Source organism: Erinaceus europaeus, chromosome 8 (genome assembly GCF_950295315.1).
Source record: "Erinaceus europaeus chromosome 8, mEriEur2.1, whole genome shotgun sequence".
NCBI lineage: Eukaryota > Metazoa > Chordata > Mammalia > Eulipotyphla > Erinaceidae > Erinaceus > Erinaceus europaeus.
In genome coordinates this window covers 4158586-4180811 of record NC_080169.1, presented here as the reverse complement: position 1 = coordinate 4180811, position 22226 = coordinate 4158586, and the positions used below count along the sequence as shown (strand labels likewise).

General features: G+C 40.0%; 1 protein-coding gene across 1 annotated transcript in view; it reads left to right on the top strand.

The window, feature by feature from the left end:
* The window catches only part of DPY19L1 (dpy-19 like C-mannosyltransferase 1), a 75468-nt gene that overhangs the window by 30845 nt on the left and 22397 nt on the right, over positions 1–22226 (top strand). The window contains exons 7-13 of the mRNA XM_060195833.1: positions 2299–2356; positions 7766–7857; positions 13879–13978; positions 14734–14811; positions 15427–15513; positions 18190–18249; positions 18778–18858. Of these exons, the coding sequence (XP_060051816.1) occupies positions 2299–2356; positions 7766–7857; positions 13879–13978; positions 14734–14811; positions 15427–15513; positions 18190–18249; positions 18778–18858 (556 nt within the window). The remainder of the gene's footprint in view (positions 1–2298; positions 2357–7765; positions 7858–13878; positions 13979–14733; positions 14812–15426; positions 15514–18189; positions 18250–18777; positions 18859–22226) is intronic.

Below are 22226 nucleotides of genomic sequence, written 5' to 3'. Positions count from 1 at the left end.
TTTTTCCCCACCCTTTTGTTGCCCTTGTTGACAATGGGAGTTTTTATGTTCTCTGACGGCTGGTGGTAATTTTGTAGAAGAAACAGTATTTTAACTACTAGAAAATGCTGATACGTCAACTGCTCAGTTGGGAAAAAAATAGTGTGTTTGCATTATATCTTTATTTTATTTTATTTTTTTCACTTGACTTATTTAATGAGAGAGATAGAGTGAAAGGTACAGAGAGCTAGACAGAAAGAGAGAGAGAGAGAGAGAGAGAGAGAGACCGACCAGAACACTGCTCAACTCTGGCTTATGGTGGTGCTGGGGATTGAACCCTTGGTGCTTCAGGCATGAAAGTCTTTTTGCAGAACCATTATGCTGTCTCCCCAGCCTGCAGTATATCTTTTTGTTTGGTAAAATTAATTGATATGGGGAATGCTTATTTTATTGCAGTTCACCACATTTGATTGTAACTTGCAGTATCCATGTAGAATAAACTGAATTTTACCTACCCCTCCTAGTTATGAAGACTTTTGAACATGTACCAGAAAACCTGCCTCCTTAGTGAAGCAGAGCTCTCCACTTTGAGGGTAAATGCCGGAGCTTGATGTCTATCCTAGTCATATATTCTGTTTCTTCTACCTCTGGTCTTTTACCTCTTGTACTTGGCATAATCACCTCCAGATCCACCCACTCTGCTTCAGATGGCACAATCTCATCCTTTTTGGGCCATCAAGATAGCTTGCTTGGATTGTGCGGTACTTTATGATGCCCCAAGGTCTGAGCTCTGATCCCGCTACAGTGAAGAAAGCTTTAGTGCCAACTTGTCTGTCTGTCTGTCTCTCTACCAAAACAGCAGCAACAACAAACAAAAAGAATCTCGTCAGTTTTCATTGTGGAGTCCTGTTCCATTGACTATATATCCCAGAACTTTTTTTTATCCAGTCATCTGGATTCGGGCATTTTCGTCATTTCCATACATTGGCTATTGTAGGTAGAGTCAATGACCTAATTTTAATTTTGATTCTTCTTTGTTTCATTGCATCTTAGAAAAGGAATGTTAGGGGGCCGGGTGATGGCACACCTGGTTGAGCGCACATGTTACAATGCAGAAGGACCCAGGTTCCAAGCCTCCAGGCCCCACCTGCAGGGGAAAAGCTTTGCAAGTGGTGAAGCAGGACTGCAGCTGTCTCTCTGTCTCTCATCCTCCCTGACTCCCCCTTCCTTCTCAATTTTTGATGGTCTCTATTCAATAAATAAATAAAGATAATAATGAAACTTTTTTTAAAAAAGAAAAGGAATTTTACATTAACTCCCCAAATTTCTTAATTAGAAAAGGAACACACTTCAGAGGGAAGGTAGAAGCATGATTACATTAAAGTCTATCAAACCTATGGAGGGTGCCTGCGCTCCTACCTGGGTTACCCGGGATATCTCACGCATTCCCTTGGTGTGTCCTCGTTGCCATGTCCCTAAGAATAAATACAGGATGATTCAGAATATACCTGTGTCTGATTCTCTGCCATCTCTCTGACCTCTTGGGTCATCTTCACACTTGCTCGATGGAAAAGAGTGAAATAATGAGAGAGTAGCGTGAACTAGGAAATGAGATCTCAAGTGTAAAGATGAAGGCTGTGATGAAACCTAAAACAACCTTCATCCCCCCTGCTAGGTATCTCTGGCCACAATGGGTGGAGAGTAGGAGGCGGGGGGTGGTGGTGGTGGTGTTTTATTCTTACTTGAGCCAAGTAAAGCTTCAGTTATTGGCATTACTAATGACACTATGGTGATCCTAGGCGAGAGTTACAAGTCCAGCTGTGTGTTTATTTCACAAGTTAAAAAAAAAAAGAAAGATAAAACTTTATCTAAGAGCAAGGGGTCCCTTCCAGCACTATAATGATGGACTTTATGACCTGCTTGGCACTTTCTCCGCTGCCCTCTCTTAAGTAGTAACCAAGTGTGCCAAGGAAAAATAGAGGAATGCTGAAGGACACAAAGAAATGTACGGTTCTTAATAAGAAGAAAGAAAATGAAAATCAGGTTGCTTGCAGCACAGTAACATGACGAGTAAGAAATTGTGTTATTTCCTGTCAGTTTGTATTTTTATCTATATATACTGAGAAGGCGGAAAATGACTTTTTTTTTAAAATGAAACTTAAAAGAAACACAATAAGCTCTTTTGAAGATAAGCATAGCAAAGTTGTAGCGTGGCTAAACTTTTGAGGCACGAGGTGATTATTAAGCTGTTATTTCAAGGTCTTCTCAGAGTTCACTAGGGTTTCTGTTTGAGTTATGTTTTCTTGTTCTCTTTTCCAGTGGCAGCCGGTTAGGAGGCCTGGTTACAGTTTTGTGTTTCTTTTTCAATCATGGAGAGGTAGGTCAAATATTTTCAAACTCCTTATGGGCTTTTACTTCCAAAGGTGCAGGTTTCCTTTTAGACAAGTAAGAGATTTTACTTGTAGAAATATAGCTTCCTTTCAATTTAATTTCTTTACGTTTAGTTTGTAGCAGTGTTTCAACATGCCTAGATTTATGTTGACTGAAATCGTAAACATTCCTATTTAAACTTTGGCTATTACCTTTCATGGAATAGCTCTCAGTGATTAGAAGAAACACTGAGTTTGTGTCAGTTTTTCAATATGACTTAAAACTCTGGAGAGCCCCTATTCATCTTAATAGAAACCAGTGAGCCACAGACAGTCAGCTTCCTCGTGTGAGGGAATGTTTTGCAGCTGCTTCATACTTACAGTGGCTTTTCCAGATTTTCACTCATTTTGTTAGAAGTCTTATTTTCTATTAGTTTCAACAAGGCAGGTTCCTAATTAAAATAGGTAGCATTTCCCATGTCTGTACCTTTGGACTGTATCTCCTTCCACTGTGAACTGTGTACTAACAAGGGAATACCAAAAAAAAAAAAAAAAAAAAGCACGTTTCCCCCTCCCCAACATTTTATTTTAAAAACGTTAATAAACCTAGCATCAACTTCCTTCACTAGTCTCCCTCCCCACTGTTTTCTGTCTTTTATACTTAGACCTACACAGATTTTTTTTTTTTTCTTCACCATTTGAAGCTAATTGCAGACATTGATGACATTGCACCTCTAAATCAGTATAGTTGTGGCCTGAAACCATACAAAGCCTCCATTATGTAATTGTAGTACTATTATCACACTTGAGAAATGCAATTCTGATCATTGTGTAAAAAAAAGTCTGATTATCATTCATAATCAGATTTTACAGTTAGCCTAGTATATTTACTCTATAAATTTTTGTTTTTAACTCTGCAGCCTCACTTTGCATTTACTATTCATTTGCTCTAGTACATTTACTCTATAAATTTTTGTTTTTAACTCTGCAGCCTCACTTTGCATTTACTATTCATTTGCTCTAGTACATTTACTCTATAAATTTTTGTTTTTAACTCTGCAGCCTCACTTTGCATTTACTATTCATTTGCTCTTCAGTTTCTGTCTTTTTCTTTCTCATGACATCAGCAGTTTTGAGGAGTCCAGGCTTACATGAAAGTGCTCTATGATCTAATTTTTTCTGGTCTTTCTTCATTCATAGTTTCAGGTTAGTCCCTTTTGTGAAGAACCCCACCACATTTCTTTGCATTAGGTTTGGAGATATTTAAGCTCATTTTGACTCATTGTTGAATATGCTAATTTGGCTATGTGGAGAAGTTATATCTTCAGATTTCCATGTTAGAAAGATGCTTTCTTTCCCATTAAATTAATACGTAATCTTTGGAGAATTCTTTGGAATACTCTGAAGATACTTTGAGACACTGCAGATCTTTTTCCAGTGTCATGTTTCAAGTGACTCTAAGGACCACTGATGTCCCTGAAGTACTTACTACACTGTTGCCACACGAATGGTAATTTTTCAGTTCTGTCATTTCCTTTACGTTTATTAAGTGGCAGTTTGTATAAAGACATATGTCCAGAGAGTTGGGCGGTAGCACAGTGGATTAACCCCACGTGGTACAAAGCACAAGGACTGGCATAAGGATCCCGGTTCAAGCCCCTGGCTCCCCACCTGCAGGGGAGTCGCTTCACAAGTGGTGAAGCAGGTCTACAGGTGTCTTTCTCTCTCCCTCTCTGTCTTCCCCTCTTCTTTTCATTTCTCTCTGTCCTATCCAACAACAGTGACATCAATAACAACAACAAAAATAACTATAACAATAAAAAACAAGGGCAACAAAAGGGAATAAATAATTAAACAAAAGACATGTCCCCTTTCTCCAGTTTTCTCTTAGTATCACTAAGATTTTTGTTTTATAATCCATTACTGTTATAATTTTTCATTATCTTCAAATTGCTACACATTTGGTGAGTAAACACCTCCTTCTGTGATGTGTAGTTTTCATCCACAAACTTGACACAATCGGGTAAATTTTTTTTGGCCATGTAGCCAAGATCCTGATGGGGATATGGGCTTGTGTTCAGCCTTCAAGCAGACATGTTCTTCTGATTTGCAGCCCTCTTAATTCTCTCAAAGAAATAGACACTATTCTGTAATTCCTGACATGACACAGGAGGTGCTTTAGCATTATTCTCTCTCCCTCTCCTTCCCCCTCTCCCTCTCCTTTTTCTCCTCCTCCCTCTGAATGAAAAAGTGGCCAGGAGTGCTGAAATCACGCCTGTCTGTGTAAGGCCCAAGTTTCATCAAAATATAGGGAGGAAACACGTCCACCCACACACCCCCCCCCCCCCCCGCACATTGTTCAGCTTCAGCACATGGTGGTGCTGTCCTGGTTCACTACCCTGTGATCTCTCCAACTCCATTTGCACATCTATTTCTAGAGTCTTTTTTTCTTTTTCTTTTTTTGTCACCAGGACTTCACTGCAGACATAAATTCTTGTAAAAATATTCACATGAACTTTAAACAAGTTGTGTTCGATACTCAGTAACTATATTTCATAATTCACTAGTCAATTGCATTTCTAATTGGTTAGATTATGTTAGATATTTAATTGTATAAATTAACTGAAAGTAGAAGTTGAAGAATGAAGCCCTCGCTAAATTCCTCAGTTTTGATTATTGAATGAATTACTAAAAATTCATTCTTTCTATGAAGAAAATAAACTGGAAGTCTGTTATTACCAATATGTAGGTAGTATTTACTAATAGCATTTTTTTTAGTTCTATGAAACATGCTAAACATTATGTGTTAGAGAATGACAATTTAAACTGTAAACTATCAGATTCATGTTCACAACTGCTGGTACATGGTAAACGTGTGTTAGGTAATGACAGTTTAAGCTATGAAATTTGCATTGGATTCATTTTCACAACTATGGTACTTCTTGTGTTTGTTGGAGTACAAAATGCTTCTGTAACGTTCTTTGAAACAGCCTAAATGTATATATATCTCCTGCTTGACTTTTTAAAATTTCAGTTTCAGATCTTTTAAAGGTATTGTTATTTAAACTGTCAGTTAAAAATATATAGACTTAAAACACTATGGATTTTTATTTTCCATTACACATTATAAAGAAGAATATATATATATATATTGTTCTTCTATGTATATATACTTGTTGAAATTTGTTTACTTCTTTCAAGTTACATGAGGTTATCTCAGGCAGCAATTATGCTTGTATTAGACCTACTCAAACACAGTTATTGGATACACAATTAGGACTTTCTGTACTTTCAAATTCACTGCTCTTACTATTCTAGAGGTAAAAGTCCTGAGTGTTTGCTATGATTCTGCAATTGAGTCTCCTTATCCTACTTTACAGAGGATGTGATCCATTCTCATTGTTGTTTGGTTGTCACTGTGACTTTGCCACTCCTGGCTGACATTTTCATATAGAAAGACAGGTACAGAGATAGGAGGACAGAAAGAAACACTCTGCAGAACCAAAATTTCCCTCAGTGCAGTAGGGGAGTCAGGCTCGATCCTGGCTCAGGACCACGACAAAGCAAGCATACTATCCAAGTGAGCTCTCTTGCTGATCTCTAACCCAGTTTTAGAGAACTGATTGACTTCACCTACCAAGAGAAATGAATATGTAAGAGATGACATCATAGTTGAATTTGGATTTAAAAAAATAAATATGGGTGAACAATCTGTATACAGAAAATTTTAAAGTTATCACTAAATATGTTTTTCCATAGAGATGGGTCACTCTCTAGATCTTGGTTGTATATTTACTATCAATCATACTGACATAAATGGACTTTTTAAAAATACATTGCGTTAATAACATACATTTTAAAAGACTTTGTTTTCAAAAATTCTGTGCATAACTCATTCATATATAGATATGCAGATTTCAGAGAGGATCATGAGCTTTGGTAGAAAGAGAAGACTGACTCAAGCTTTCTTTTTTAAATTATTTCTTATTTATAAACAGGAAACATTGACAAAACCATAGGATAAGAGGGGTAGAACTCCACACTGTTCCCACCACCAGAACTCCGTATCCCATCCCCTCCCCTGATAGATTTCCTATTCTCTATCCCTCTGGGAATATGGACCCAGGGTCATTGTGGGATGCAGAGGGTGGAAGGTCTGGCTTCTGTAATTGCTTCCCTGCTGAACATGGGTGTTGACAGGTGGATCCATGCTCCCAGCCTGCCTCTCTCTTTCCCTAGTGGGGCAGGGCTCCAGGACACATTTGTGGGGTTGTCTATTCAGGGAAGTCTGGTTGGCATCATGCTAGCATCTGGAACCTGGTAGCTAAAAAGAGAGTTAACATATAAAGCCAAACAAGTTGTTGACTAATCACGAACCTAAAGGCTGGAATAGTGCAGATGAAGAGTTGGCGGGGGTGTCTCTATTTTGTAGATAGCTAGTAGGCCTATTTTAGTTATATTCCAAAGGGCCCATAGCTATACTGGTTTTTCTCCCCCCCCCCCCCCCCCCCCGTGGCTCAAGCTTTCTATGGCAGTAGTATACATACCTAATAGTCTAAAGTAGACTGAAGGTACAGGCAAGGGTTAATTTCACTTTAGTTTTTTAATTCTACAGTCTTCAGAGTAGTCTTGCTTAATTTGAAAGGTAAACTGATTTGTCTAGGGTGAATAGCTTTGTAGAAAGTATATCAGCTTATTTACATTTATCTAATATTGGTGGAATTGGAAGTTGAATTATTAATATAGAGTATATATAGAGAGAGTAATGATCATTAAAACAGGGATAGCATAGTTATGCTTAAGGTGACCTTTTCAAAAAGATGATTTTTGACCACTTTGGTATTTTTAAAGACATAGTTATTTATTTTGTTTGCTAGGGCAAGGGGACATTGAGAGTGGAAGGGGAGCTAGAGAAAGCGAAAGAGAGACACCTGCGGTAAGCTTCCCTGTTTGTGAAGCTTCCACTCTGCAAGTGGGGACTGGGGGGCTTCAACCCAGTCCTTGTGCGCTGTAACATCTGCACTCAACCAGGTGTGCCACCACCCAGCCCCTGACTATTGTAGGATTTTTGTTATTTGAATTAACCCCCCTTTAACATCTTTCTTTTCTTTCTTTCTTTATCTTGCTGGTACCTTCCCTTCTTTTTAGGCGCTAGTTGAAGTTTACTGGGCACTCTGTTGATGATGATGCGTGATATTCATACTTAGCAAGATCTTTTGCCCATTGTGTTTTCCCTTCAATAGTTTTCCACTTCACAGATACGCTGCTGGAAGGAAAGCTGGAGTTTGCTTTACAGCACACTGTTGAAATGATGTGGGGGACAGAGCTTCTCTTTCGATCTGTAAATAGGGCTTTCCTTCAAACGTCAAACTTAGCAATGTTAACAAGTACACCGTCTGCTTTGCATTTCTCTGTAGTGTACTCGTGTAATGTGGACACCGCCTCTCAGAGAAAGCTTCTCGTACCCCTTTCTTGTACTTCAGATGTTGCTTGTGACTCACATTCTCAGGTAACTTGCTGATTGTTTGTTTTTAGTGCTTGCTTTGCATAAGATATCTTAAACTGTAATTTCTTAACTGAATTCCTTAATGAGCCTGCATATAAAAACGCTGAGCTCCGATGATGCTGTCGCCTGTTTGAACTCATCAAAGCATTTTGATTTGATTTGATTTGATTGGATTTTTGCAGTACTGGAGCCTGCAGTTAGGATCTCAGGCATGTACTGTACTGTAGAGCCACCTCCCTGCCTTACTCACTCACAGATTACGAGAGCCTGAGACAGAGACAGACCACTGAAGCACTGCTGCACTCTTCAAGGAGCTTCTGTTTTCTGTTGGTTACTGAGACCTGGATGCAGGAGGAATTGCTTCCAGGTTTTGGCTATTACAAATTGTGCTGCTGTGAACATACAGATCTTTTTTGGATGGGTGTGTTTGAATCTATCCCCAGGAGAGGAATTGCAGGGCCATAGGGTAGGTCCACTTCTAGTCTTCTGAGAGTTCTCCAGACTGCTCTCCACAGGGCTTAGACCCATTGATATTCCCACCAGCAGTGCAGGAGGGTTCCTTTGACCCCACACCCTCTCCAGCATTTGCTGCTGCTACCTTTTCTTTTTTTATTTCTCTATTGGGGGATTAATGTTTTACATTAACAGTAAATACAATAGTTTGTGCATGCATAGCATTTCTCGGTTTTCCACATAACAATACAACCCCCACTAGGCCCTTTGCTTGTTAGGTGTCATTCAGACAGTTCTTGTATGTCAGGCTGTAGACATTTTGGGGGGCTGTGTTTCTACTTTGCATCATGTACGCTTAACCTGCTGTGCTACTGCCCAGCTAGCTCCCTGATTAATTACTTTTTTAATAGGACATGGAAATCACTCTTTTGTCCATATGTCGTGCTGCAGAGACAATCTGAGGCTTCAGGTTGGCAGAGCGCACTCTACCCACTGAACTGCCTCACGGATCATACTTTGTCTGTTTCTTTCTTTTTTCTTTGCTGTCCTAATCATTGTCTTTTCAAACTCATCCATCTTTTTCTTCTTCTTATTTTTATTCCTGTCTTTACTTTGATTGTTGCAGATGAGTTTTAGGGGACTGTCATTTCTTTAGGCTTTTTTCTTTTTCTCTTCCTTTCCTCCTTCCCTTCTTCCATCCCATTTACCTTTCTTCCCTCTCTTTTTCACTTTTTTTAAAAATATTTAATTTATTTTATTTTTGAGGGAGAGAGAGCGAGCGAGCGAGTGAGTGAGTGCAGGACCAGAGCACTGCTCAGCTCTGGCTTATGGTGGTACAGGGGGATTGAACCTAGGACTTTAGAGCCCCAGACATGAGCGTTTCTTTGCATAACCATTATGCTAGCTCCCCCGCCCTCTTTTCACCCCCCCCCCCCATTTTCCCTTTTCCCTTTTACCCTATTTTCTCCCCAGTCGACATTTTCCTTCTGGTATTGCTGGCCACCTAAACTAGAGCTGCTGGAGCCTTCATATCATCTCCGTCCTCTTCTTCATCATGCTCTGCAGGTCTCCTCTCTCCTCTTTGTTCATGTGGCTCCCTTGTTGCCCCAGGTCACTGCTGCTGTGCGAGGTGTGACTGGTGCTTGGGAAGGTGGCAGCTGCTTTGTTCACACTTACAGTTTTTGCTTATTTGAAGTCCTGGCAGACTTCTTGTTATTTTTGAATGACGTCTTCCTTTTTGTTGGTCATCCAAAACTTCTGATATTTTATCCTTAGAGACTGAACTTGGTCTCTTCTGACAGAGCAACCATTTTCCTTTGGCATCTCGTTATCCTACTGGATAAGCAAAAAAAACTGAGCAATCTTGAGGGTAGATTGTAGATGCTGGGGACAAATTCTTAGGAGTTTGAAAAAAAAAACTTCATTAATACTGTGAATCACTTATAAATAACGGTGGAGAAATTTTACTTCAAGTTAGTTTTGTTCATATTGACTTAGTTATATTTAGAAATTCAGTTGTGTGTAATAATACACACACTGAATAATACACTGACTAATACACTGAATAATACCCAATACATTCATAACTATTGCTTAATCATTTTTGCTAATACTGATGCTTCCCGTTCCTGATATCTTTGTTCAGTGATATAGTGATCATGCCATTGACAATTGGCATTTCCCTTTGTTTTCCCTATTCGTTTCGTTTTTTTTTTTTTTTTTTTTAATTTTTTATTTAAGAAAGGATTAGTGAACAAAAGCATAAGGTAGGAGGGGTACAACTCCACACAATTCCCACCACCCAATCCCCATAACCCACTCCCTCCCATGGTAGCTTTCCCATTCTCTAGCCCTCTGGGAGCATGGACCCAGGGTCATTGTGGGCTGCAGAAGGTAGAAGGTCTGGCTTCTGTAATTGCTTCCCCGCTGAACATGGGCGTTGACTGGTCGGTCCATACTCCCAGTCTGCCTCTCTCTTTCCCTAGTAGGGTGGGGCTCTGGGGAAGCTGAACTCCAGGACACATTGGTGGGGTCTTCAATCCAGGGAAGCCTAGCCAGCATCCTGGTGGCATCTGGAACCTGGTGATTGAAAAGAGAGTTAACATATGAAGCCAAACAATTTGTTGAGCAATCATGGATCCCAAGCTTGGAATAGTGGAGAGGAAGTGTTAGGGAGGTACTCACTGCAAACTCTAGTGTAATCCTGCTTTCAGGTATATATTTTGCAGTAGTTTATGGATACGTGTGCACATAAGCTCTCTCTCACAGAAACTGGTGTATATCTAGGTTATGGGACTTTGTTAGAAAGTGAACTACCTGAGATGAAATTAGAGTGTACTATTAAAGGAAAGGTCTCACCCGAGTAATGAAGCTGAAGGGTTGTCATTCCACACGTGAAGTCTCTGGATACAGTCTGAGGTGAAGCATGTTGAGATGGCAATCGTTGCTTTGGTTAGGTTGTGATCGGCGGATGCAATATTATTTGGTTTGGATTGGGAGATGTATACGGGAAAGTGGGCCCTATCCAAGGGTTCCAGGACTGGGGGAAGTAGGGGCTCTATAGTGAAGATGTGAGGTTCCTGCTGTCTTAGGGTTCAAAAAGACAATCAATAGTTAATATTATCATCACATTATTTGTTAATTGGGTTAACTTTGAAAAGTCCCTTTGTTATGGTTTGCTGTACAGTACCCAGTATCTTGTATATAGCTGTGCTATTGGAAGCTTCTAATCTACTTGGTCTAGGCTTTTGAGAGAGTCCGTATATCAAATACATAGCTTATATACTAAAAAGATTCAGTTTGTGTTTTGAGAAACTTTGAGACATACAATTGATTTCCCCCTCTCATATTAATTAACTACTGATTTATATGTCTACATTTTGCTAGGAGTGTACATAAACACCATTCCCACCACCAAAGGACTGTGACCCATCCCTCCCGCCCACTCCCACCCCCCACTGGCCCAGGAAGCTACATGTCTACCCCTCACCACTGGGTTTTTACTTTGGTGCCCTACTTACAATTTGATCAGGTCCTGCTTTTAGTTTCCCTTTCAGATCTTCTAAGTCAGCTCGTTTGTTTTTCTTTCCATACAGTGCATTCTGTAGCATATTAAACTATACTTAGTCATCTTTATTGTCTCGCAGTATTCATAAAATAAAATCATGTTCGGTATTCAGAAATAGAAAATTATTTGCATTAGACAGTAATTTTTTTTTTAATACTTATTTGTCATATAGAAATTGAGAGGAGGGGGGAAGATAGAGAGGGAGAGAGACACCTGCAGCCCTAATCCACCACTGTGAGGCTTCTTCCTTGCAGTTGGGGATGGGTTTTGAACCTGGGTTCTTATACATGCTAACATGAGGCTCAACCAACCAGATGTCCCACTACCTGACCCTGACAGTGGTGTTCTAACTCTTTGATTACTGCCTATTAGTAGTAAGAAACTCTTTATGTTGTGATCCATGTATGTATACAAGCAGATAGCCAAAGAGAAGTCTCTTGGAATAGAACTAGAACTCTTGTAATATACAATCACATTTTGTTTTACTTTGCTCCATTAAAATACTGTTTGTTTTTATTTTGTGACTTGTTAACTGGTTGCCTGGGTTTTGCAAATACTTGATTCAAGGCATGATTGACAGGACTGATTTAGAAGCCTAGAGAGGCATGTCCCCCATAGGAAGGATACTAGGTGTGTGAATAAAGGTCTCTCCAGTGACTCTGGCTGCTCTAGGCAGGCTCATTTAAAGAGGATGCTTTACTCTTAGCCCACAGTATACACCATGTAATCTCACTATGTAAGATGCAGACTCCACCTTATAAAGGTGCTGGTAGGTATCTGGAAGCTTCATGTGGGACTTAGGGAAAAAGTACTTCCTATTAGTGCCATGAGTGTAAGTTTCTTCGCTCTCTCCCATGAGATCCTCCAAATTCCGATGTTGGGACTAGAGTGAAGCTTCTAAGAGTGACCCCAGAGGAGACTGCCTGCCATGGTCTCATGTTCTCTTCTATGTCCTATGTGTGTAGGACCTAATTTTGTTTTAAAATTTCTTTATTGGGGAATTAATGCATTACATTTGACAGTAAATACAATAGTTGGTACATGCACAACATTTCCGAGTTTTCCATATAACAATACAACCCTCAGTAAGGACACAACTTTTAAAAAATTCTTTTGAAATCATTTTTTTTTGGGGGGGGGAAATGATGGTTGACAGAATAGTCATTGAAACATGAGCACGGTTTCTTACATCCCCGTGATAAATGTCAGCATACCACTCCTATCACCAGCTCAAGGCCTTTCCTGCCATGATGTACTAGGACCCACCTTTTATTCTACAACTCCCACACAGTCTTCCTCAGATGCTTATCCTGATTCTGAATTTTGGACCTGTCTGCGTAATACTTAGCACTTTGAATATGCAACTTTTACTATTTTTAAAAAAATAAATATCATCTTTCCAACTGCTGAATATATTGGACAACATTAAACTTGTTTCATTGTGAAGTCTTCAAAGTAAAGTTAGATAAAATCCGGTGCCTTTACTCACCCACCCACTCATCTCCTCACTCTTGATGATAATGGCTATTTTATTTCTATAGAAAATTGTCATTGAGTGTCAGGAGGTATATTTTATTTATTTAGGACAGAGAAATTGAGAGAGGAAGGGGAGATAGAGAGAGAAAGAGAGACACGGGCAGCCCTGCATCACCTCTTGTGAAGCTTCCCCCTGCAGGTGGGGCTGATCCCTGGTGTCGAGCTGAGTGACGTGTGTGCAACCAGGTATAGCACTGCCTGGCCCGTGGAGAAGGGCCTTCTTTATTTATAAAAAGGAAACACCAACAAAAACCATAGGATAAGAGGGGCACAACTCCACACAGTTCCCACCACCAGAATTCCGTATCCCATCCCCTCCCCTGATAGCTTTCCTATTCTTTATCCCTCTGGGAGTATGGACCCAAGGTCATTGTGGGATGCAGAAGGTGGAAGGTCTGGCTTCTGTAATTGCTTCCTTGCTGAACATGGGCGTTGACAGGTGGATCCATACTCCCAGTCTGTCTCTCTCTTTCCCTAGTGGGACAGGGCTCTGGGGAAGTGGAGCTCCAGGACACACTGGTGTGGTTGTCTGTCCAGGGAAACCTGGCTGGCATCATGCTGGCATCTGGAACCAGTGATTTGGTGGGTTCCTGAAGTCGTTCCAGTCCTGTCTTGTTGCAGTCCTAGGTGTCCTCCTTTGGTATTCCTAGTCGATCGGGGAGGGGAGGGCAGGGGAGGGGAGGGGAAAGGAAAGGAACGGAATAGCTGCTGCTGCTCTGTAGCCCCACCTCGGGAAGTCCTCCTGAGATGGGCCTTCTAACTCCTTGGTTCATTCTCTGTCTGGTTTATGTTAGAGCCAAGCCATTTTCATAGATTCTAATTTGTAGTAGTTTGGTTGTGGTTCTTCTTCTTCTAGCGTTTGCCCTTCTTCCGTAGCCAGTCAACAGCGTCAGGTTGAGCCTGATGTAAAGTTTCGAGACCTCCTTTGGTTGTGGTTAAACTTTCTGATATTTATTTTATTTCTCAAGGGCTACAAAACTTTACAGGGGAAGCTTGATTGCACTCTGCATTTCCAACGTGTTTTTCATGCTCCCGTGGCAGTTTGCGCAGTTTGTACTCCTCACGCAGGTAACGTGCTTACATTCTAAACATTTCTTACATTATGAAGAAAGGTAAAAATACCACTGTGGTGGAAGTTCTGCGTTTGATTGTAACGTTTGAGAGCTCTATGACAAAGAACATTGATGGAGAAACACTTGAAAATTGACCAGCAGGCTGACAGATAACTCACTCTGCCAGGTGCAGGGCCTGGGTTCGAACCCCTGACTAGCATAGGGGTGTATTTTACAACAGGGAAGTGTCAAGTGCAGTCCTGCAATGTCTTCTTCTCTCCCTCTTTCTCCCTCCTCCCTCTCACTCTCCCTCTCTGCCTTTCACCATCTGTCTACCTAGAAAAAAGGAAAAAAAAAAAAAGAGTCCACTGAAAGTGGATGCAAACCACAGGTGCAATGCCCAGCAGCATCTTAGTGGCTAAAAGACAAGGAGCCAACAGTCAGCACTTAGTACACTTCTGCACACGTGTACTGAGTTGTTTTTCAGTTCAGAGTACCTTGTCTGATTATATCCTGTTGTGCCCTGTAATTATGTTTTCACTGAGCCAACATGTTTCAGGTGTACTTGTTGGCAGTAAGGTCCACCTGACATTAGATGTTGTTTCAGATAATTTGCTAAGTAGATAATTCACAGGTTAATAGAGGGAGCTGGGCAGAGAAAATGAAGAGCATTCTTTTAGCATAGAGTTAGTTTACAAGAGCATGAAGGACATTATTTTCTTAGTTGTTTATTACATCCATCATTTTTATATTTATCTTTTTAAATTTCAGATTGCATCATTATTTGCTGTGTATGTGGTGGGATACATTGACATATGCAAATTACGAAAGATCATTTATATACACATGGTAATGGCTGTTTTGTTTTCCTCTTCACTGACTTAAAAAAAAAAATCCTGATTAGTATCGGGTTAATTTTGGTTAGAACTAGTTGTCTTAATTTCAATATTTACCCAAGTGTTATTCAGAATCTATAATATAATTCACATTAAATAGGTCACCCAGAATTTTCTAATCGGGGTCACTATTACATGATTTGGGCTATTCCTGACTTGTGACATTAGTTAAAGAGAGAATTTACAAGAGATAGATCAGTGTGTTAGTATTACCCACAAGCCACCTGTCATGCTGAAGTGGAATGTTCACTTCCTGAGCATGGACTATCCACCATCTGTGGGGCTGCAGTGGACAGGACCACAAGGACCCCAGCATTCAAGCCGTCTGACTCTACTGGGGGAAAGAAAGTAGCAGATCAGTAATAAATACAGGACGTGGATGAGTTCAGCAGCATATCAGGTGGTAAGAACTACAGAAGAAGTGCAGGATAGAGAGTATACTGCTATGTATATAGATTCCCTTTTCATTACTCTTCAGTTCTGTCATGGCCATGTGCAGTTTTCATAATGGAAACCAATGTGCTTTGGTTTTGTGTGCATTCATTATATTTCTCTTGGATGTTTCCAGATTTCCCTTGCACTTTGTTTTGTATTGATGTTTGGAAACTCAATGTTACTGACTTCTTATTATGCATCCTCTTTGGTAATTATTTGGGTAAGTTTTTCTTACTATACTTCCTCTTGGATAATTCTCTGGCTAAGTATCCTTGCTGTCTTTGAAAATAATGGTTTATATAATTTATCACTGACTTGGTATTCATGAACTTCCACAAGAACTATCTCAGTGTATTAGTGTGTTTAAGTATTCAATTCCAAGGCAGGAAAGAAACACCATAAACACCGATTATGTAAAATGTGACACCTTACTTATCTCACAACTCCCATTCAGCTTCCCCCCATCACCTTTTTTGCCACCTACAGTTGGCTTCCATGAATATGTACATATAATTATTTTTTAGGGCATAGTGGTGGCATGAGGTGTTGCACTTGTGTGATTTCACTACTTCATCCCACCTTTTCACTTAGATGTGAGACAGAGGGAGAGAGAGAGAGAGTGCCACCACAGCACTGAGCCTTTCTCTATTGCTATAGCAACTCCCATGAGGTGTCAGGTCTCAAATCTGGGTCACGTGTTGGCTGTGCAGTTACCCCACCCATTGAGCTCTCCAAACCCCAGTACTGTTTTTAGAGTTTTTTTTTGAAATTTTTGTTAAGTCAGAGAGAAGTTGAGAGGGGAAGGGAGGATAGAAAAGGAGAGAGAAAGACACCCGCAGCCCTGTTTCACCACTTGTGAAGCTTCCCCCACCTGGGTGACGAGTGACTTGAGCTCTGGTTTTTGTTCCTAACCTGTGTGCCACCATTTGGCTCCTGTTACTTATTTTAAAAAGATTTCTGTATCTCCTACTTTGGCTCTCTCCCCCTCTCCTTTTTTCAGTTTTTGTCTTATTCCTGGTCTATTCTATGACTCCCATCTTCTTCTCCCTGATTCCTCATGGCAGCCTCCCCTCTTTGTTCCTCTGTGACCATGGCTTTGTTTATTTGAAATCTTTAGATAGTTTAAATCAGGTGGTGATTCAAATGTATTTTTCCTAAGTCTTACTACCAGGAACATATTTAGAGCTTGGGGAACTGTTGTACAGAATAAAACGAACAGTTAGAATCCATCCAGCTCCCTCTTGCCACGTGGGACAGGATGACTACGTTCTGAATATAAATCTTGCTGAAAGTTTTAAAGGTAATTATGCCTTTTTCTTAATCAACAGGGTTTAATTACCACAATGATTTATAAACATTTTTTAAAAATTTTTTATTAGTGATTTAATAATGATTAACAAGATTGTAAGATAACAGGGGCATTATTCCACACAGTTCCCACCACCAGAGTTTCCTGTCCTATTCCCTCCATTGGAAGCTTCCCTATTCTTTATCCCTCTGGGAGTATGGACCAGAATTCTTAATGGGGTGCAGAAGGTGGGAGTTCTGGCTTCTATAATTGCTTCTCTGCTGGACATGGGCATTGACAGCTGGATCCACAACCCCAGCCTGTTTTTATCTTTTCCTCGTGGGGCAAGGCTCTGGGAAGGAGAGGTCCAGGACACATAGGTAAGGATGTCTGCCCAGGGAAGTCAGGGTGGCCTCATGGTAGCATCTGTAACTGGCTAATGAGCTCCCCATTAGGCGGTAAGATATAAAGCTGAACAAACTGTTCAATAAACAGGAACCCAAAGGTAAGGAATAGGTGTTCGGGTGGGAAGAAGCAAATTTTAAGTGCATGTACTATAGGCTGATTGTCTAAGGACAAAGCCCTTTTGCTCTGTCTTGATTGAAACATATTCTGCTTCAGTGGTGTTTAAGGCGCCGCATCACTTTGGCTTTCTTAATTTCTATAACCCTTTAACAAATTGGGATAGTTCTTACAGTGACTTCTGTTTGTAATTAGGAAGAAGGATAATGCACTTAATTTTGCATTTCACATGTCTACAATGCCAAATCCTGCTATTATTCAAGTTAGAGCAATGATTCATGTTTTTCCTCCTTCCCAGGGGAAGTACTGAATTCATGATCACACACCAGTACAAGCTAGTTGAAGTTCATTTAGCAGGAAGTTTCTCTCTAGTTCAGTGGAACCCTTACAGTGTGTCAGGTTTTTGTGAGGTGCTTGGCATGTTTAAACAGGGGTTAAGTGCAGTTTTGATAATAAGCTTATGCATCTTAACTGAGCACAACTTGGTTTACATTTTCTGTATTATCCTTATCACTTTGAAACATGATTCTTAGCATATTTCATCTTTTCAGACATTCAGAAAATTCTGTAAATATGTCATTCGGATTTATTTCTGTATGTCTTGATATCTAACCTTTGCTTAATTTATTTTGCCAAATTTGAAGTAGAATACATTTATTATAGGCTGACTTTTGAGTCTTAATTGAGAAGCTGGAAAAACTTAGTCTTTGATAGAGAAGCATTTAGTTACCATTCATAGTTCATTTCTAGTTCATTCTCAGTCAACAATATTTATGTTAAAGTATTGTTATCTGTTTAAGATTATTTCTGAACATTCTGAAGTTATTCTATTCCTCTTGGTTCCTGGGTAAGTCAGCTGTGGAAAGGTAAATATGGTGATCTGTTTTCCACTTTAACCAAAGTATGACTCCTTATATAAAAGACAGCTAAGTCCTGAGGTCAGTGTGCCTATGATCCTACACTGTTTAACATGGATAGTGTCCTGAATTTTAGATTCTCAAGCCTTATCACATATATGTATTTTTGGCACTTGAATTGAGATCTGTCTGTATTTAACTCTATGCTATGTCATTTTCTCTGTGCAAGGGTGTACTAGCAATGAAGCCACATTTCCTGAAATTACATGTGTCTGAACTTAGTCTATGGGTAAGGATCCATCTATTTGATTGCACAAACTTTTTCTTCTCTAAAATATTTCACTGGTTTTATGTTTGACTCTTAAGCACATGATGTATGTAGTGCAAGGAACCTTAACAGTTTTATAGCAGATTAGGGTTCCGTTTTAATGTGCCAAATAGCCCTTTTTATGAAGCAGGCTGACATTGATATTGGATAGGTAGTTAAGGAATTCCAATTTTATTTATTTTATTACTTTTTTTTCTTTCTAAATAGCAGTGCATATTTAAGAAACTTTAAAGAAGAGAAATCTGTGATTGCTGTGTAAATTTATAAGATCTGTTTTACAATGGAAGTGTATGTATGAGACTTTAGTTGTAGCACTAGTTCCTTGATTTTGGAATCGTTCTTTATGGTGCATTTTTAAATAATTTTCTCACGGACATGGCGATATCTGTTTCGTGTGTAATTAAAGCATCTGCTTTTCTTCTGATATTTTGTCTAAGGAACGGCTATATGAAGCATCAATTTTTGTTCTGTTATCTTTTTATTTCGTAGGTCATCCAAGGAGGTTTTTGGTTATTTGGAACTGTCATACTCAAGTATTTGACATCTAAAATGTTTGGCATTGCAGATGATGTGAGTGTTCCTTATTTAAACTTGGAAAGAATTAAAAAATGAGAATGAGTTACTTAAGTTACCAGAATACTACTGTTTGAAGATGAGATCTGTCACTCGATGTCTTCTCTTTACTATAAGAAGTAACTGGCTATATAGTGTCCAGTCTCCAAATTAATTGCTTGACATAATTCTCTTTATTTTGCTGGTCTACCTATATCACACATATTTTAAAATGTTGAAAGAAGAAAGCTCTAGTAGTTTAAACATACATTTTAAAGGTTTTGTAGGTTTTTTGTTTGTTTTGCCGTCAGGATTGTCTCCGGGGCGCTGTGTCTGCAGGATGACTCCATCGTTCTCTGGGTGGTTTTTGTTTTATTGAATTCATAGGGTGACAGAGGAGAGGAAGGGAAATACAGAGAGCCGCACACAGCTCTGCCTCACTACCCGCCCCGCGAGGCACCCCTCGTGCTGGCAGGGTCAGGCCTCGACGCTGTGGCTTCTTCATGTTTACACATGTGGATTCTGCCGGCTGCACCATCGCCTAGCCCCTCCCTGGAGTCATTTTCCTTTGGTTTCTTTGTACTTGTCTTTTGCAGCAGATACAGACATCTTCCAGAGCTTCTCAGAGATCATAACAGAGTCTCTTTAGCCCCCTTCCTCGTTTTGTCATCAGTCCTTGTAAAAAGTTTATCAGTAAACTTTTCATAAATAACCTAACTGAAATGTGTCTTACAAAGAAAAGCCGTATTTAAATTAAAGAATGAATACTTTCTGACTTGTTTTCCTTTTGGTAAAAATTTAGGAATTGATAAGGTTATTTTTGCAGTTGGGTAAGTGTTACTCTGAGAGAGAACTTGCCAGCTTCTCCCTCCCTCTCCCATGTCTGAAGTCTGATTTTTATTCATTTCTAAGCATTCATTGAGCATGTATTTCTCAGATAACCACACTTGTTCTTAGTGTATTATTCTGTTTATACATTACTGGCTTTGGATAGCTTATATTTTAAAGGTTTTTTGCTTACTCAAGATGGATATTAATTTCAGTTTAAAAGTGGTTTTTTGTTTGTTTTGTTCTGATCTTGAAGTCAGGGTAATCTTAGCTTTTAAAATTCCTGGGAAGTATTCTTATTCTATGATTTCTCAGAGTGGAGTTACTGGTATTTCTCTTGTCATTGTTGAGTAAATTTAACAAAGGAAGCTCTAAAAACCTGGAGCATTCTTTGTGGTAAGATTTTCTACTTTGGATTCATTTTTTTTTTTTTTCCTTTTCTTAGGCAGCCAGGGTCTCCCACATGGGTGACTTCACTCTGAGCTGTTTTAGTTCATTCGGTTAGACACACAGAGCAAGGGTGAGGCATCGGAGCACCAGGATTCTCTCCAGTGCTGTAGCATCTTCCTTGTGCTGGAGCTGGAGCCTGGACTGCACACATGACAAGACGCACACTACTCAGTACACTGTCACTTCATTGTCCAGCTCAACTCCCTTTAAGAAATGGTTTGGTAGGGAGTTGCGTGGTAGCGCAGCGGGTTAAGCACAGGTGGCGCTAAGCACAGGGTCTGGCTCAAAGATCCCTGCTCCAGCCCCAGGCCACCCACTTGTTGGGGAGTCGCTTCATGAGCGGTGAAGCAGGTCTGCAAGTGTCTGTCTTTCTCTCCCCCCTCTGTCTTCCCCTCCTCTCTCCACTTCTCTCTGTTCTATCCAACAACAACAACATCAATGGCAACAATAACAAAACAAGGGCAACAAAAACGGGAATAAATAAATAAATATAAAAAAATGATTTGGTCTTTTGTCTTTAGGAAGACATACCCATTTCCTGCATGTCTCATCAAATAAATGGCTCCTCAAATAATTATTATATGGAGACTGAGGATAGCTTACCTTATAGGATATACTCTTTTTAAATATTTTATTTATTTATTAGATAAAGACAGGGAAAATTTAGAGGGGAGGAGGAGACAGAGAGGGAGAGAGACACTACAGCCCTGTTTCACCACTAGTGAAGCACTGGGGACAGGGGGCTTGAACCTGGGTCCTTGTGCACTGTAATGTATGTGCTAGGATATACGTTTTATCATGCACAAAAACTTGCTCTCAAGCCCCCAGTCACCCAGTGGGAGCTCCTGCATAAGGAAACTTCCTGAATTGAGTGGTGGAGGAGGGCTGTCATGTCTCTCCCTCTCTTTTCATCTCTACCTTTCCCATACCCCCCATTCTCTCTCTCTCATCTCTCTCTCATCTCTCTATCTTTAAAAAGAATAAATAAATCAAATTTCAGAAGCAGTGGAACCATGCGGGCCTGGAGTGCCAGAGATAACCCTGGTACCAAATAAGTAAATGCTAAAGAAATCATTGTGGGACTGGGTTAACTAAAATCCTTACTGATCCTTCTGAGTATTTGTGAAAGGCAAACCTTACATTATGCATGCAAATGCCTTTTAAAATGGACAACCTCCCTCTAGCCTTCAGAGCCCCTCTGAAAACAATCCTTGGGAGCTGGGTGGTAGCGCAGTGGGTTAAAGCGCACATGGCGCAAAGCACAGGGACCGGTGTAAGGATCCCAGTTCAAGTCCCCAGCTCCCCACCTGCAGGGAGTCGCTTCACAGGTGGTGAAGCAGGTCTGCAGGTGTCTGTCTTTCTCTCCCCCTCTCTGTCTTCCCCTCCTCTCTCCGTTTCTCTCTGTCCTATCCAACAACGAATGACATCATCAACAACAATAATAATCACAACAAGGCTACAACAACAAGGGCAACAAGGGGGAAAAATGGCCTCCAGGAGCAGTGGATTCATGGTGCAGGCACCGAGCCCCAGCAGTAACCCTGGAGGCAGAATAAATAAATAAATAAAAACGATCCTTATGTCAGAGACATAGTTGGAGGTCAGCAGACATTTTGCTTGCCTCCAGACTCTCTTTTTTGAGATTTCCCAGCAAGTTTTACTATTCAGAATTTGGGTTGGTCATTCCGTATTTGAATGTGGAGCCAATGTTTTCTTATGCTCCTAGAGAGACATTTTTTGGTCCCTTTTTGTGTCATTGTATCTTTCCTTTATCTTGCTTTGCTCTCATTTCTCTGGCTTTGCTCTATAGCTTTTCTCTGTTTCCTGAAGGAAAGTGCTTGGCTATTCTGATGACTGACTACAGCTGACAGTATCACTTTTCCCACCAGTGCTGCTGCTTCTTTCTGTGCCTTCTGAATGAGCTATTTGTGGTTGCCTTTTTAACTTAGAAGGGTCATTAAATTTTATGTGGTTTAGTTTCTAGTCAAAGAATTTTGTTTACAATCTTTCCTAATCATCTTTACTATAGTTATGATTAGAACGATGTGTATTAGGCCAATTATTAGGAATGTGTTATGGTACTGTATGAGAACACTTAAAAATCATCT